A 16120-nucleotide genomic window follows, 5' to 3' on the forward strand; every position below is an offset into this window, starting at 1 on the left:
TACGAATATAAACTGATAAATAACAGAACTAATCTCCCTAGCCTGATATTAGTTCCTAAGTTCGTCGTTCTGAATTGTAGAGTGCGCAACAGAACGGCTAACTAGCAATCAACAAAAGATCGCCGGCATAACCTTTAAACATCTAAACAGGAAATAAATTCCAACGTTTGACAAATTTCACTGAACATTTATGAAAGGTAAAAACATTCGAGTTCCTCCTACATTTATAAATGTATCCCTATCATGTAATTATCCCAAATAATAATGCATTGTAACTACCATTATAATTCACATAAATATAAAAACATGTATGCAATGTAAGGTCAGGTTAGATTAAATTTAAACGATCTAGAGGGCAGTACATACTTTACGTGTGCTATATGTAATCGTTCAACGTGCCGCATATCTCAGAATCGAACTTCTTTAACTAAATATAATATCGCTGCTTGTATACGCCGCGAGTTTTTAATTCCTTAAAAGATTGTTAGATATGAATTGACAAACCATATTGGCAGATATTTTGCCAAACGTGTATCCTCGATCCATCTCGATCTACGATCACGTTACGAGAGGTAAGTGCCTTCTGTCAAGGCATGTTGAGCATACTTTGCCTCGCCTCGTGTTTTTCTTGCGTTATAATTACGCGATTTTACGTCATCTAATTTTATTATAAATTTATATTAATTCGCGTTAATTCTCATAAAATATATGTACCTTTAGTATCTTTCATGAGTTGTTCCTTAGATGTGTAATAAGCAATGCATTGTTATTTCAAACCAAGATAAAAGTTGAATACATTTAGTAAGAGGATATTCAAAAGATTGTAATCAGTTATTATTTTTAATTGTAACAGAGTAGGTAGGAATGGATTTCGAGTTGGGCAATGTTGCCCAAATATCAGCAGAACTTGCTCAAGTAGTAGAGGTGATGATGTCACCAGATGTTCCTCAGCAGCAACGTTTAGACATGTATAATGCTTGTGAAAGATTTAAAGAATTATCTCCAGTGTGTGCACAATGCGGATTATATTTAGCGCAAAAAGCACCAAACAGAAGTCCTGTGGTTCGTCATTTTGGACTACAGTTAATGGAACATTCTATTAAGTATAGATGGACACAAATATCACAACCAGAAAAGATATTCATAAAGGAGAATGCAATGAAATTACTTCGAGAAGGCACAGAACCATTATTGCAAGAAGAAGCTCACATTAAAGATGCACTTTCACGTGTTGTAGTAGAAATGATAAAACGAGAGTGGCCACAACAATGGCCAACATTACTTGCAGAGCTCAGCCAGGCTTGTACAAGGGGTGAGAGCCAAACAGAGTTAGTTCTCTTAGTATTTCTAAGACTTGTAGAAGATGTGGCACTCTTACAAACATTAGAATCCAATCAGAGAAGAAAAGATATATACCAAGCACTTAATACAAACATGGCTGAAATATTTAGCTTTTTTTTAAGACTAATGGAACAACATTTTTCTGAGTTTCAAAAGAAAAGTAGTTTAGGTTGTACTTCAGAAGCAGCAGCTCATAGTAAAGTTGTACAGGTAAATTGATATAAAAGTTCTAAGGAATAAAATTATTAATTAAGTTTATTAAATTGTTTTAACTTATGTAACAGGTTGTATTATCTACCTTAACTGGGTTTGTGGAATGGATTTCAATCACTCATGTTATGGCAGAAGATGGTAGATTACTGCAAATATTATGTCTTCTATTGGGGGATCCAATATTTCAGTGTTCAGCTGCTGAATGTTTATTACAAATCGTAAATCGTAAAGGGAAAGCTGAAGACAGAAAGCAGTTAATGATTTTATTTTCTGAAGATGCTTTAAGGTACATTTATACAGCTGCCACTACAGCACCACCTGTTACTGGAACAAATGAGATTCATGAAAATCATTACTTATTTTTAAAGAAACTGACACAGGTAAACAAAAATTTGCCTTTACAATAGAAGGGGGATTGAAACAAGAAAATTTGCACGTATATTCTTTGCATAAATTTTTATTTTAATTTTGAACAGCTACAATAAGTAACTAATATTAACTTTAAATTCAAGGTGTTAACTGGTATGGCAACTCAACTATGTGCACTTTGGGGTAAAGATGATAGTTCCAGCATACGTCCTACGCATTTCAACATATTTTTAGATACTGTACTAACTTACACCATGTATTCAAATTTAACATTAACACACATGGCAAATGCAATCTGGATAATGTTGTTTAAACACGAACAGATAAAGCAAGATCCGTTATTGTTAACTTATGTACCGAAATATGTAGAACACACGGCGCCAAAATTAATAAAAATAGCGTATCCCCAAAGTAGACAAAGTAATGGAACGAGTGCACATTGTCTCGCTGATTACGATTCGGTTGAAGAGTTCAATGTTTTTCTTCATCGATTTAGAACTGATTTATTAGAAGGCTTTAGACAGGCGACAATGATCGCGCCGCTAGTAACGTTTACCTACGTACAGCAATGGTTGACAGCTAAAATAACAAAGGGAATGGCAGATCTTCAATTTCAAAGCGATCAAAATGATCCACATTACCTTGAATGGGAAGCCCTTGCGCAAGCTTTGGATTCTGTGGTCTCCAGAATTCTGTTAATTAACGAACGACCAAGCGTACAAACTGGACTTCAGTTGTTGGAGCTATGCCTTGGCTATTCTCCGCAAGATCCTTGGCTATTATCGGCGCTACTATCCTGCATTAGTGCCCTGTTTGTGTTCTTATCGATGTCAACCGGTTCGATAACTATGCCAGGAGTTTCTATTCTGCCTAGAGTTTTGGAGAAGATCTTTGCTGCTCTGGTATTCGAAGCGCCTGGTGAAACAAAGGGTACTCGATCTAGAGCAGCAAAGAATGTGAGGCGACACGCAGGCAGTCTAATGGTAAAGATCTGTTTAAAATATCCATTGTTACTACTCCCAGTTTTCGAACAGATACATACAATGGTTCGAGGTCTAACAAGAGAACCTAGCCCTTTAACCAAAATGGAGGCCACTTTGCTTTACGAAGCACTTTTACTGATATCAAATCACTTCTGCGATTACGAAAGGCAAACCAGATTTGTTGCCGAAATAATCGGCGACGTGTCCGCAAAATTTATCGCACTTGGATCCGAATCATTCAAAGGACCATTAGAATTAATGAGGTTCATAGGATTGGATCGACCGCCGGCTGAGAACATAACGGAAGATCCAGCTGGCCAAAATCGGAGTGACTTAATGATTTGCATCTGTACAGTATTGTGCGTTGTAAAACGGTGCAGCATACCGGACGATCCGGATCGTGCTGCAAGAGGTAGTTTCGTCGCTGCTCTTAGCGAAAGTGGAAATCCGGTGTACAGAAATCCTGCTACACCGCACGTGATCCCAGTACTGCCGACACTTTTTGCATTGCTTAGAACCATGAATGCTCTCTTCACTCCTACCGCTTTAGCAGCCTTGTCTGAGGTAATAGAAGCATCCATATTTTCTCCTATTTAACGTGTAAGATATATTAATTATTAAAATTTCTTTATTTTCCAGGGATATAAAAATGCTCATGACTTATTGGAAGCAGAGAAAGCGAATCTATTAGGTTTAAATACGGCAAACGATAATGCCTCCGAGCCTGACCAATCTTCCTTCACGGCTTTAGTTCGAATGCAATCATTTCTTAGTACTATTCACGATCTCTGCTATCATATGCTGGGCAGTGGATGTCATACGATCGGAAGAGATTTTTATCAATTACCTGGGTTAGCACCGGCGCTTATCAACTCGGTCTTTTCTAACATGGAGGTAATTTTGCGTTCCATTTGTCGTTTCAATTAAACGAAAGATGCGTATTTAAATTTGGAAGAAGTTAATTTCTTGTTTATTTCTTAAAACAGATTCCGTTTCTTTATTTCAGATGATTCCTGATTATAGATTAAGACCTGTTATGCGCGTCTTTATGAAGTCGTTCATATACTCTTGTCCACCTGCATTTTATGAAAGTGTTCTTGTACCTGTACTGGCTCATGTTTCCACACATAGTAAGGCCATCTATATTCTTTTATACAACATCCTGTATTATTTATTTACCTGTTACTTATGCGTCTTTCAACAGTGTACCATAGGCTAAGTACCAAGTGGCAGTATATAGCACGCCTTTATGAGTCTGGTGGTTTAGACGAGGAAAATACTGATACGCAAGAAGTTATTGCCGATATGCTGAATCGAAATTTGACGAGAGACTTCGTAGAGTTATTGAAGGTAGTACTCGTTGGTGGTGCTGCTAGCGATGCAACACCTCCTGACACTATGGAACAAGACAGTGAAGGTATGGCCATTGATCCTCCTTTATCACGCGGGAACAGTATAGTTGCTGAAGTTGTTAGCGAATTGGGAGCAGTCGTACTTCGTCACCCGTCTACATGCCACAGTGTGGTTTTATGCGTTTTAGGGTAATGAATACTTTTACTTTCGCCTAATATTTGTCGGTGAAATAGAAATACACATTTCCAACAAAATAATTCTTTTTTTTAGGGCCTTGGCTTGGAATGATTCGAATGCAAGTTTCAAAGCTACAATGTTAACTGGGCCAGTAGTGCGATCATTAGCGGCCGATGGTAGTCTAACGCCTGCTATGGCTGCTCATATTATGGTAGCTATTCTTCAAGGCTTACAACTTCATGGACAACATGAAGCCAATCAAGGTTCCTTGATAACTTTGGGCGCACAAGTTTATGAGTGTTTACGACCCAAGTTCCCTAATATTATTGAGGTAATGCAACAAATTCCGGGCGTCAATCCCACGGATTTGCAACGTTTCGATGAAAAGATGTCTGTAATTAGTACTAAAGGAAACAAAGTAGAAAAAGGAAAGAAAGATCTATTTAAGAAAATTACGAACCAGGTAACGTTTTTTCATAATTATTTTTATTATTAGAATAGAACAGAAGGTTTATTTGAGTATATATTATGTGTATTCGTACAGCTTATTGGTCGAAGTGTTGGTCAGTTGTTCCGTAAAGAAGTTAAAATAGACAATTTGCCACGAATAGAGGTTTTTGGTAAACAACAGGCGATACGAGTGGACGAAATGTCAGAAAATTCGACTGACAGTGGGTTTGCAACTTTGTTCGCGGGATCTACGTAGCAGAAACTACATCTAGATGACCATATTGCATGCACGTGGTTTAAACTGATAAATGGTAATAAATCATCGTAATATACGATTTCCTATTAAAAGAAAAAAAAAATTAAACTCTATGGGTAAAAGAATCTTCTAATTGAAATAAGAGGACTTCATAGAATAAGTTTATTCGAGAACACATGTATTTTTTTCTGAAATTATTTATTAAGTTGTACACGTGTATACAGTCTGGGATGATGCGAATATTTATCAACGCATCTGTTAGAAATGAAGGAATAAAATTAATAAAAAGAAACTACGCTTACGCACGCATTTAACGTTAACTGTGAATAATGTGTAAAAAAGAAACAAAAGATATTAAACCAGTGTTATTTGTGAAGTCCTCCTATTTTCGACCTGGGACTTCAACCTATACGGAAAACATTTTGTCTCGCGAGAGTATCCAGGGTGCGCGCGCATACGCGTGTGTATGTATGTATGTATTGTGTGTATGGTGCGTAACAAGTACGCACGTGTAACATAAGACATTCGTCGCTAAAAAACATGCAACAGATGTAATAAGACAAATTTTAAACGGATATAAGTATGTTTTCGAACAATTGTATATTAAGTCTCACGCATTTATTATATTATTCCTTTGGATTTACATAAAATCTCTTGTAACAATGTAAAGCAGCATGGTTTCCAACGATCACACGATGTGTAGTACAGACTTTTGTAAACATTTCGCTAATGTACAATACAACGGTTGTTGATTTATAAAAAAAAAAAAAAAAAAAAAAAGAACAATTTTACTATTTCATATAAAAGTTTATATTCGAATCGATTATAATTGTTTTCAAATAACAAGAAAGTGCGTACATTTTTTAGTACTTTTAAAGCGTTTTACATATAGTACATGTTCGCACTGCTATTTTTTTTCATTTTTTTTTTCTTTTTCTTATAAGAAAGTTTGTTTAGATATTTCTTTCTTCTATTTCAAACAGTTATAAAGTGAACCTTCTTCGTCTAACGCGGAACAATTTTTATTTAGTATGCGTTACAGCCGTTTTTTAAATGCAATCTTTATTTAACGTTTAAAATTGACAAAAAATGTAGCATTTCAAATGCTTATTACGTGGCTCTTGTTCAACATCAGTAACATTTACACGTTTTATTGTTACTATTTTCATTTGTGTTAATTATATTCTGTTATTGTGAATAATACAGCATCGTAGCTATCGCATGAAAAATCAGATTAGTACATTACATGATTACCATTACACATCACATAATGATCGATAACAGGTGACAATCGTGTAGCATTCGAGAAAACAAACGGTATTTCCGTCTCGGGATCGTCTGTCAGACTTGTCGTCAGTGGGGCTGACAACAGACGACCCCTGCCCCAGACACCTATCATACCGCAGTTTGAAATTTGTATATATTCGAGCCGCATGCCAGGCGAGCGTTTGCAAGAGCACAATTCCTATCGCCGCCACCTAGCGCTCCCCGGCCCGAACTCAAGGCGTCCGGGGAGACGAAACCCTCTCCACTAAATCGAATCGAATTTAAAAATTGTCTGATGACGGATATATAGTTAAAAAAAAAAGATCTATCGTGACAAAGACTGTGCTTCGTAAATATTAAATAATAACGAATATATAAATAATTTTAAATTATTATCGCGGTGATTCTTTTGTTTCTATGTACGTTGAAACGATAACATTCCATGATATTACATTTTGTTAAACACAGTCAATTTACTTATTATAATTAACTACACATATGTTACAAAATTCATAAAAGTCTACATTTTAACGGTGAAATGCTTTATCCAATACCCTTTCTATTCACTTAAAAATTCGCGTGTCTACTTTTATAAAATACCCAAAAACTCGTGAACTCATTTGGTGATAAGTACGGACAAGAAAAATGCTGGAGTTCAATAGACGTTTTGTAACATTGTTGTACGTGTATAATGCGCATACAAACAGGAGAGATTCAAAGAGATTTATATACCGAATCTCTATAAACTGTCTGAAGTACAAAACTGCAGTAAAATGTAGCGAAAAATATTTCACAATTTTTATAGTCTCGTTTTTGTATGATTCTTGTACCGATAATTAACGAAACAAGATAAATATTAGATTAATATTGATGGAATGGTAATTTTATAAGGTATACATGCTTTTAGGGGCATCCGTTATTCGTCCTTATTTCGCAACAAATGAAAACAAAATAGATCTTAATTTACAGGTAAGGGTTGTGGCTAGACCGCTCAACTCATGATTTCAATCACAGCACTCTTTTAGTGGCCTAAAAATGCTTCGATTCCGCGAATGCATTTTGTCGATTTTTTACCTCTTTTTTGGGCGCTTATATTACTAAACATCAACATAATCCCACTGAAACATGAGTTGAGCGGTGTGCATTGGACCTTCGAATAAGCCCTAACCCAGCCCTAAATGTTGTCATACAAGGACGAATAACGGAAGCGCGTAAACCCATGTTTATGCCCATTTTTGCCGGTAATGTCAACGCGCTACTATTACCCGGGTCTACCCCCTTAATGCAGCTTGAAATAATTTTTCTATCATCGTTACGTTCGACTAAAACAGAATGCAAAACTTGGCATGGAATTATAGAGTACTATGTTCTCGAGATTTATAGTAACCTTAAAACAGGTTTTTCTTCGTTATAATATTTCTTATACAGTGCGAATAATCAACGAAAATATGACATACACTGAACGAATGTACATAATTACAACGGTGATAGATATAAGGCTCCGCTATAATTTACCGAACAAATAAGTCTTAAAGAATATTTTGAGATTCGAGGTATATCTTTTGTTACGATGTTGATACTTTGAAAGTGATCTGATACATTTTCATATCTAATTTACAATAGAAATAATTTTGATTATTACGGCAAAGAGAAAAAAAAAGAAAAGAATTATAATAATCTCGTACAACAGATCGAAAGAATAAAAGAAAGTTATCAGAAAGCTTTTTACATATATGATAACTAACAGTTATCAAATAAGTCGCACTTTTATAACTAGGAACTGTCGACAACAACCAGAGCCGGTCATTTATACGTTCGCTCGTTCATTCAGAAAGCATACAAACATTAACAATGCCTGCTATTCGTCTCGATATACGTTTAGCACAGATTTTTGTTTCATAACAATATCAGGAGAAATTTCATTATTTTAAAATTGATTCGATTTTGTACTTTTTACATTACAAAGGTAGGTTTTTATAGGTCTCGTATCCGATACCCTTAAATTACGTAAAAAAATACAGTGAATATTTCATTAAGAATAAATATCTTTAATGAGCGAGCAATTGAAGAGTAAGGTACGTATTAGGTTAACGTGTTACGCCGACGGTACACCTACCGTAGATTTTATACAAATTTCTTACGAGATCGCTAAAAGCTTTGATCCTGTAAAGATCATATGCTCGATGTAAGTGTAACGTGCAATCAAATAATTCCATGTACAGTTCATTCGACTTAATCGACTTAGGCATTTGAAATAATTTAAGCGCTTATCGTTGTATCAACATCGTTCTTTTTTCCTATTAATAGAAACACGTCCATGTTATCTTTCCCTTTAACATAAACTTGGCCACGTGGTTCAAACTCGTATCGTTCTGTGAGAATATCCAACGTATTCTTGGCCACTTGTATCCTTCCAGCTACTCCGGTAGAATCCATTCTGGATGCTATATTTACAGCGTCGCCCCAAATATCATAGTACAATTTAGTAGCCCCGATCACACCAGCGGTAACGTCACCGTAATTGAAGCCAATTCTCAAGATCAATTTAAAGCCTAACAGGTCTCGATTAAAATCATTAATTACCTTGTGCATCGCCATAGCAAAATCTATCAATTGAAATAGATGCGCGTAATCGTGTTCACTTTGTTGTCTGACTTGTGGATTTAAACCACTTGCAGCCATAAACGTACTACCGATTGTTTTGATCTTCTCGACGTTCGAAAATTCTTGCTTTTCTAATAACTCGTCGAAGTCGCCGATAAGTTCGTTCAACACACGTAGATACTCTTTCCCACCTAGATAAGACTCGTCGTAGAGTTCATTGAAATTGACTATACTTGCAAAAATAATGCCTACGGCTTTGTGATTTTGAGAATATTTAGCGGTGGTCTTCAATTGATCGGCCACGTATTTTGGTATAATATTATGCAAAAGCCAATCGGCTTGATTCTTCATCGACTGGACGCGAGTTTTATCTCTTGCCGCTACCGCGTTTCCGTGAAAGCTTAATCTGTAACTGATCTCAAATTCACGATTTAAAAACCAAACCAGCAGAAGTAAAAGTATCATATCCAAAAAAATCTCGGAATTGTACAATCTTTCGTGATATCGTATTTCTACTTCTCGTTGCCTTATGAAAGCATTCTTTATAGCAAAGTTTGATGTAGACCGAAGGAGAGTACCGTTAAATATTTTCTGTGAATTATTTGCGTTAATTTGATTGCTAATTAAATCTGTAACATTACCGAGATTCTTTTGACTGTACGATACATGATTCATTATGAGAAAAAGAAATATTACACCCATAAGCGTTACCAGGAAATTTTTCATCCAACAATTAAGTTGCGTGAAATTACAAAAATGTACTAAACCGACAAAGACCAAATAGCCGTAATAATATTCGAAATTATTCAAACTATGAAAATTGCTGCATGTATAATTGAGAAGAATAGACGTGATTGGTAAGCCAACCAGGACCGCGCCGCAAATATGCCAAGGGTACCATTGTAAGAAAAACCTAAATAATTGTTGTGTCAACGTCGCGTGGATCATATTCGGATATAATAGTTGACGCACACAAAGCGACACTGCTATAATTTGGATGGTGGTGGCACATACAGAAAAGATCATATAGTACAAAGTTGGTTCGCAAAGTAAGAAAAGCGAGACCGTGACGGCAGTGTAAACTAATGCCGATATTAAAATATCAAAGTACGTATTGAATCTCGAGGTAGCCAGAGTAGGTGGGTTGCCACTGATACATTCGCTAACCTTGTGAGCATTCTCTCTGTACTCCTTTTCCATTTCTTTGTTCTTGAAGAAAAGTGTCAAACTCGAAAGTGGTGGTTTCACAAAGTAGGACCGTTGAGAACTTACATTATCTTGAACGCACCTGTATAAACGAACAAAATTAATGAGGCACTATCCTTTTAGAAAATATAAAGTTATTTTAATTCACTTACCTGATTAACTGGAGATCAGATTGTTTCCTTAACTTATGAAAACATGCACCAAAAGTATCCGTCACTGCCGGAGGAAACGGATATGGCGGTACCGAAGACGATGGCTCGTGAGCAGAGTTTAACGTCGAGCTAGACGTATAATAACCACTCACTCTGTGAGCTAATAAGTCACCCTGAGCCATACCATTCATCAAAAACAGCTAAAATGTGAAAATTAACTGCAGGAGGAAAAGGAGTATGCTGACGTTGCTGTTCATTGAAATTGTAACATTAAAATGATTTTTTATTAAACGATAATATTGTTGAGCAATGCAAATATTTATTATACCTGTTGCTGTATACTGCTACGTCTGCTATTACTTCTGATTCCAGAATCTTTTCTACTACACATAGAAGAGGCACGACTGAGTGGCTCTTGACCAGATAATAAAGGACTAGAAGGTACAGGATTCGGATCCATTTCAATGTCATTTTGAGATGTATTCTGTAAGGTAATGCAACTTATATACAAATGAGATGATACGATTACCTATTGAAATAAGAAGATTTTTCAATCCGATTTTGACCTGCCTAAATCCATTACGATCTTCGTATGAATGAGATTCAGTTTTTGATCGTTCAGCAATAATTGCTTTAGCTTCTTCCATTTCTAACGGGGTCATTTCTTCGGTAGTTCGTTGCCTCTGTAAATATCTCCAAGGTTTATTTCGTAACTTTTTTTTCCCATAACTAGCAACCGATACGGGACTTTTATTTGCATTTTCCTTTTCATCCGTCGTATCGATATCGCCGTTTTCGGAATCTAGAATACTTGGTAAAGAGTTCGCTTTGATTCTATAATTACTTGTATTAGTAACCATGTGGAGATAGTGACATTTCGATTTAGATTGACTATTACACGAGGCCAAACGATGACGCGACTGCATTAAAGGCGATATACTTTTTGGTGATGTAATATTCATTATAAATTGATTAGTAAAATCAGATCTTCGACCTTTGATGAAATAAGTTTTAATACCTGAAAAAATTTTAATTATTAAATAACCTGAACGTATATACTTTCCATTTATATATAATAATATAATTATTAATACCATTTATTAATTCTCCATCTTCTGTAACGTATCCATCATCAAGAAAACTTAATGTTTTTTCACTTAAATGAACTCTTCCTGGTTTTCCTGTACTTTCTAATTTATTTGCCAATGTCACATCATTAGACCAAACATCGAACTTAAATCTTTTAGTACCTACAATTCCACAAAGCACGGTTCCGGTATGTACTCCAACTCTCATGTTGACACCCTCCCTTCTTTCAATATCAAATTGTTTTATAGCTTCTATCATAGCTGTTAAAATGTATATAATAATTATACTTTGTACACGCGTTTTATTTCCATGGTATAAAAGAAAAATAATATACCTAGTCCCATTTCGATACAACATTTTGCATGGTCAGATCTTGGCTCAGGACATCCGCTTACACAGTAGTAACAATCGCCCAATGTAGAAATTTTCTCACATCCATGATGCTCGCATAGATCATCAAATCTTTCGAAAAGATCATTTAAAATGCCTACCAATTCTTCTGCAGTCTTATTCGAGCTCATTCGTGTAAAACCAACAATATCGGCAAATAGAATACTAACATTTTCCATTGAATGCATGTTGAACGGTCGAAATAACGAACGGATATCCGTGTTATTGGACGGTATCGATCCTTTCTTTAAAGAATCTTCGCGCTCTCTTTCACGCTCGCTTTCTGCCATTAACCAATCGGCAACTTTCGGCGGCATTACGGAGTGAATCATTTTCTCTTTAAGTTGTTTCTCCATTTCTAATTGACGTCGGACTAATAAAGATTGGCCGACTTTCATAAACGTACCGCGCATCCTTACAAAAGTCATTATTAAAATATGTATTCCTATCAGATGAATGCAAACTTGCATTAAAATTCTTATCCCAAGATTTGTAGAAAAATAATTATCGTCCGAAAATGATTGATTAGATATGTTGCTACTTAAAATATAGTTTGACAATTCACCGTTCCTACGGATTAATACATCTCCTCCCAATATCGAAGTTGTATTGTTTATATCTTTGGAAATTAAATCATTAGAAGCATTTACAGTGGAATTAATATTAACTATTGTCGACGCTATACTTGTATTGTTCAGAATTCCAAATGCTTTTCCAAGTATGGTCTCTTGGTTAGACGAATTCAATCCAAGAACAGATAACAATTTTGAATCTTGGGAATATGGTGTCTTCATGGTTGCAATTATATATTCGTTGTTATCGTGCATCACATTTGACAATTGACTATTATTAAAACTTTTCAAAGAAGAATATGCAGCTGTTGATATTTTACTGTAATCTAATATGGCATCGTTTCCTGTAGAAATATTTGGTAACGTATGTTCGCTGAAAAACTTTTCTCTTGCAGTTTTTGAACCATACAAATAGGCAGTTAAAAATTCAAATAGAAAGGAATAAATCGTTGATATTCCCAAACACGCATATAATGGCATTGGCAGCACAGTGTAAATTAATAACAAAATTTCCGAACATAGTGCAAAATGTCCGACTAAAGTTAGGCCATCTATATAGGGTGGAATTATTGTAAGAAAAAGTAATGACAAAATGCAAAGCATAGCTGCAACTCCTAATGAAGTTTGCAACACATACTCTTTGTAATAATCTGTATGCGTTAAGTATAAAACTCCTGATACCATTATACCAACAGTAATAAAAATTGCTGCTATTGCTGGCCATGTTGTAGTATTATATTCAGTTCCAATTATAATAAAATATGCCAACCATGACAAAGAAACTAGCAAGATGTATGTTAGGGCATATCTAAAATAACACAGATCAATATAATTAATAATTATGAAAATAAATTAAATGGTATTGTGCTACATACCGAAATCTTAATCTTATTTGTGGAAAGGCACTTCTTTTAAATTGTTCTTCAAGTATTTCTGAATCAAATTTAGGATTCCACCAAGACCTTGAGGCTGCACGCTCAAATGGTACTGGAAGGCTAATACCGCAACATCCAAGTCCCTGACCACTGTGTGCCAAATATGTTTGTATATATGGTGCCAGAGATATATGGATCTCATCTGTAGCATTTTCACTATCATCCTTAGCTCTTGTAAAACTAACAGATGAGCTTCGCTTTCGATTTAAAGAAGAAGTCATATTTGTCATTTAAATAGCACTAAAAACACATAATATAAATTTATATCATTTGTAAATGCAGCTGAATTAAAATACAATGATTTCAAATTTTAACATATAAAGAATATATTCTTAAAAGTGAATCATATAATTAACTGTAGAGTATCTTGTATAAAATAACGATTTAAACTAATAATTAAATTATCAGTTATATATTTGCTTTTCAATAATATTATAGTATCAGTTAAAACTTATACTCGAACGTGTACATCTTATCTAATTATTAAAAAAGGTGGTTATAGAACATTTATTTCAAATGACAGTGTATTTTTTAACATCATATAAATGTACAATATTTTAATAACAAAAACGTATGCCTTTAAACAGGGCTATTTTACAAAAAATAAACTTACAATCGGTCAATTTGCTTTGATCACTGGCGAAATCGCCACAAAACTAAGGAAATCATCTTCCCCGTTGACATCGGAGATTCCTCACGAGATCAGCTCGTCTCGAAAAATGACATTTTCGTTTTCGTTTTTTTGTATGATATTCTCAGCTCGAGTGAGAAAAATTAATGTTCCATATACTGTTAAAACCTAAAGTAAATTCTCTACAATAGATTAAAAATTCTATACCATTAAAAATTGTAATTTAAACGTTTCAAGTTTCCTTTTCTATAATACACCATGGCCATCTTGAATCTATCGATGACAGCGCCCAGAAGCAAAAGGCGCTCATGCATTAAAAGATTTATTTGTGCTTTGTGGATAATAAACTGAACTAAATGTTAGGTGAACCAATAGACAATACAGTAATACATTTCATGTAAAGTTCAAGACATTGCGGTTTAAAACCCATTGGATGTAGTTATGTTATTACAAAATATTTCACGATCGTGGTAATACACCTTAACTTGGTGAATCTACGCTTTAAGATAACAAATAGCTATGTTTTATAAGTTTCGATTGCTTAAATATACTTAACAATAGTAAAAGAAAGGCATAATAAGTAAAAGGACTAAAAGATGTCACAACAAACAGCTCTTGTACAGACTACCAATGCAGGTTCTGACATAACACCTGTACTTGGTAGTTTACAATCTATAGGGCCTAATACTCAGGCATCATCTAATGTTCCTAATATACAGAGTGGCAATACAGTAGTACAGATATTACAGCCTCAGACACAGTCTCAACAGGCACAATTTGTAACACAATCTCCAAAACAACAGGTAGTGCAGCAATCATCTACGCAACAGCAACAACAATCCCAACACCAAAGTTCTTTTAATGATTTTCCTCAGGTATGTATGTTATTATTAATAAAATCTTCATTTATTTAGCCTTTGAAATTATTTTAATTCTAGTTTTTGACTAAAACTCGATTACAAGATCTTGTGAAAGAGGTGGATCCCACTGAACAGCTAGATGAAGAAGTAGAAGAAATGCTTTTACAGTTGGCAGATGATTTTGTGGAAACAACTGTAAATGCAGCATGTTTATTGGCTAAGCATCGTCATGCTAACACTGTAGAAGTAAAAGATGTACAATTACATTTAGGTATATTTTGTTTTGTATATTATACATGTGATTAATTAATTGGTACGCTAAATTTTATATAAAATATTATGTATTTTCTTTTTCTTTCAGAAAGAAATTGGAATATGTGGATCCCTGGTTTCGGTACAGATGAAGTACGTCCATATAAGCGAGCAACAGTTACAGAGGCACATAAACAAAGATTGGCTCTTATAAGAAAATCAATAAAAAAATATTAGTCTTCCAATATTTTTCATCTTACGTTGTTATTTTGACATTAAGTGTCACTTTTTTAATATTTTCGTGATTATATACTTAAGATATGCATCACTGATATTTGTAAAAGCATGAAAATTATAAATATATACATAGTTTTTGTAACATATAATTTCAAGTATGAGATAATTTAGAGATTAAATTAAAATATTACTAATAATAAAAACAATAGCAATACAGTGCACTTTTAATGATAAATTTACTTATTATCTATTATTTTAATGCTTCAAGGATATCTTATCATTTCTTATCCAACAGTAGTGCCTTTGTTCTCAAAGGGTCGTGAATTTGTGCCTTGAGAACAAACGCAATCTGCTTTATCGAGTAAAGGTAGCTGGCTTCGGCACAGTTATCAATAGAGAGAAGTGAAACAGCATCAGTCTTATAGCGACCGTCGAGGGGTGCAGATCTATCTGCTAAACACCCCAGCATTCCTTACATATCTTTATCCCTTACATCCCGACATTCCTTATACATATCTCTTCATTCCTTATATCCCTGCATTCTTTTCATCCCTACATTCTTTTCATCCCTACATTCTGTTCAACCCTACATTCTCTTCATCCCAACATTCTTTTCATTCCTACATTCTTTTCATCCCTACATTCTCTTCATCCCTACATTCTCTTCATCCCTACATTCTTTCCATCCCTACATTCCTTTCATCCCTACATTCTCTTCAGCCCTACATTCTCTTCAGCCCTACATTCTCTTCAGCCCTACATTCTTTTCATTCCTACCTTCTCT

At 34.8% G+C, this 16120-nt stretch overlaps 3 protein-coding genes across 5 annotated transcripts; 2 read left to right on the plus strand and 1 right to left on the minus strand.

Moving 5' to 3' along the window:
- The first annotated feature begins 56 nt into the window (after nt 1–56).
- Ranbp21 (exportin-5-like protein Ranbp21) lies at nt 57–5928 on the plus strand. Of its 2 annotated transcripts, none has more exons than XM_034319643.2 (9): nt 57–197; nt 854–1551; nt 1626–1934; nt 2067–3470; nt 3546–3800; nt 3913–4036; nt 4111–4447; nt 4530–4899; nt 4981–5928. In XM_034319643.2, the coding sequence occupies exons 2-9, from the start codon at nt 865–867 to the stop codon at nt 5140–5142; spliced, it is 3648 nt and encodes a 1215-aa protein (XP_034175534.1). In that variant the 5' UTR covers nt 57–197; nt 854–864; the 3' UTR covers nt 5143–5928. The 2 variants fall into 2 exon arrangements, with proteins under 2 accessions (XP_034175534.1, XP_034175533.1); XM_034319642.2 differs by having other exon boundaries at nt 136–572.
- Nucleotides 5929–7565: 1637 nt separating this feature from the next.
- Ac13E (Adenylyl cyclase 13E) lies at nt 7566–14111 on the minus strand. Of its 2 annotated transcripts, XM_034319635.2 has the most exons (9): nt 13970–14111; nt 13297–13596; nt 11794–13229; nt 11465–11719; nt 10937–11388; nt 10699–10854; nt 10371–10570; nt 10180–10300; nt 9231–9424 (listed from the first exon to the last, which is right to left on the minus strand). In XM_034319635.2, the coding sequence occupies exons 2-9, from the start codon at nt 13584–13586 to the stop codon at nt 9380–9382; spliced, it is 2955 nt and encodes a 984-aa protein (XP_034175526.1). In that variant the 5' UTR covers nt 13587–13596; nt 13970–14111; the 3' UTR covers nt 9231–9379. The 2 variants fall into 2 exon arrangements, with proteins under 2 accessions (XP_034175525.2, XP_034175526.1); XM_034319634.2 differs by having other exon boundaries at nt 7566–10300.
- A 472-nt stretch (nt 14112–14583) lies between these two features.
- Nucleotides 14584–15473, plus strand: Taf12 (TATA-box binding protein associated factor 12). Its single transcript, XM_034319636.2, has 3 exons — nt 14584–14862; nt 14926–15118; nt 15209–15473. The coding sequence occupies exons 1-3, from the start codon at nt 14584–14586 to the stop codon at nt 15334–15336; spliced, it is 600 nt and encodes a 199-aa protein (XP_034175527.1). The 3' UTR covers nt 15337–15473.
- Nucleotides 15474–16120: the final 647 nt, after the last annotated feature.

Source organism: Osmia lignaria, chromosome 13 (assembly GCF_051020975.1).
Source record: "Osmia lignaria lignaria isolate PbOS001 chromosome 13, iyOsmLign1, whole genome shotgun sequence".
Taxonomy (NCBI): Eukaryota; Metazoa; Arthropoda; class Insecta; order Hymenoptera; family Megachilidae; genus Osmia; species Osmia lignaria.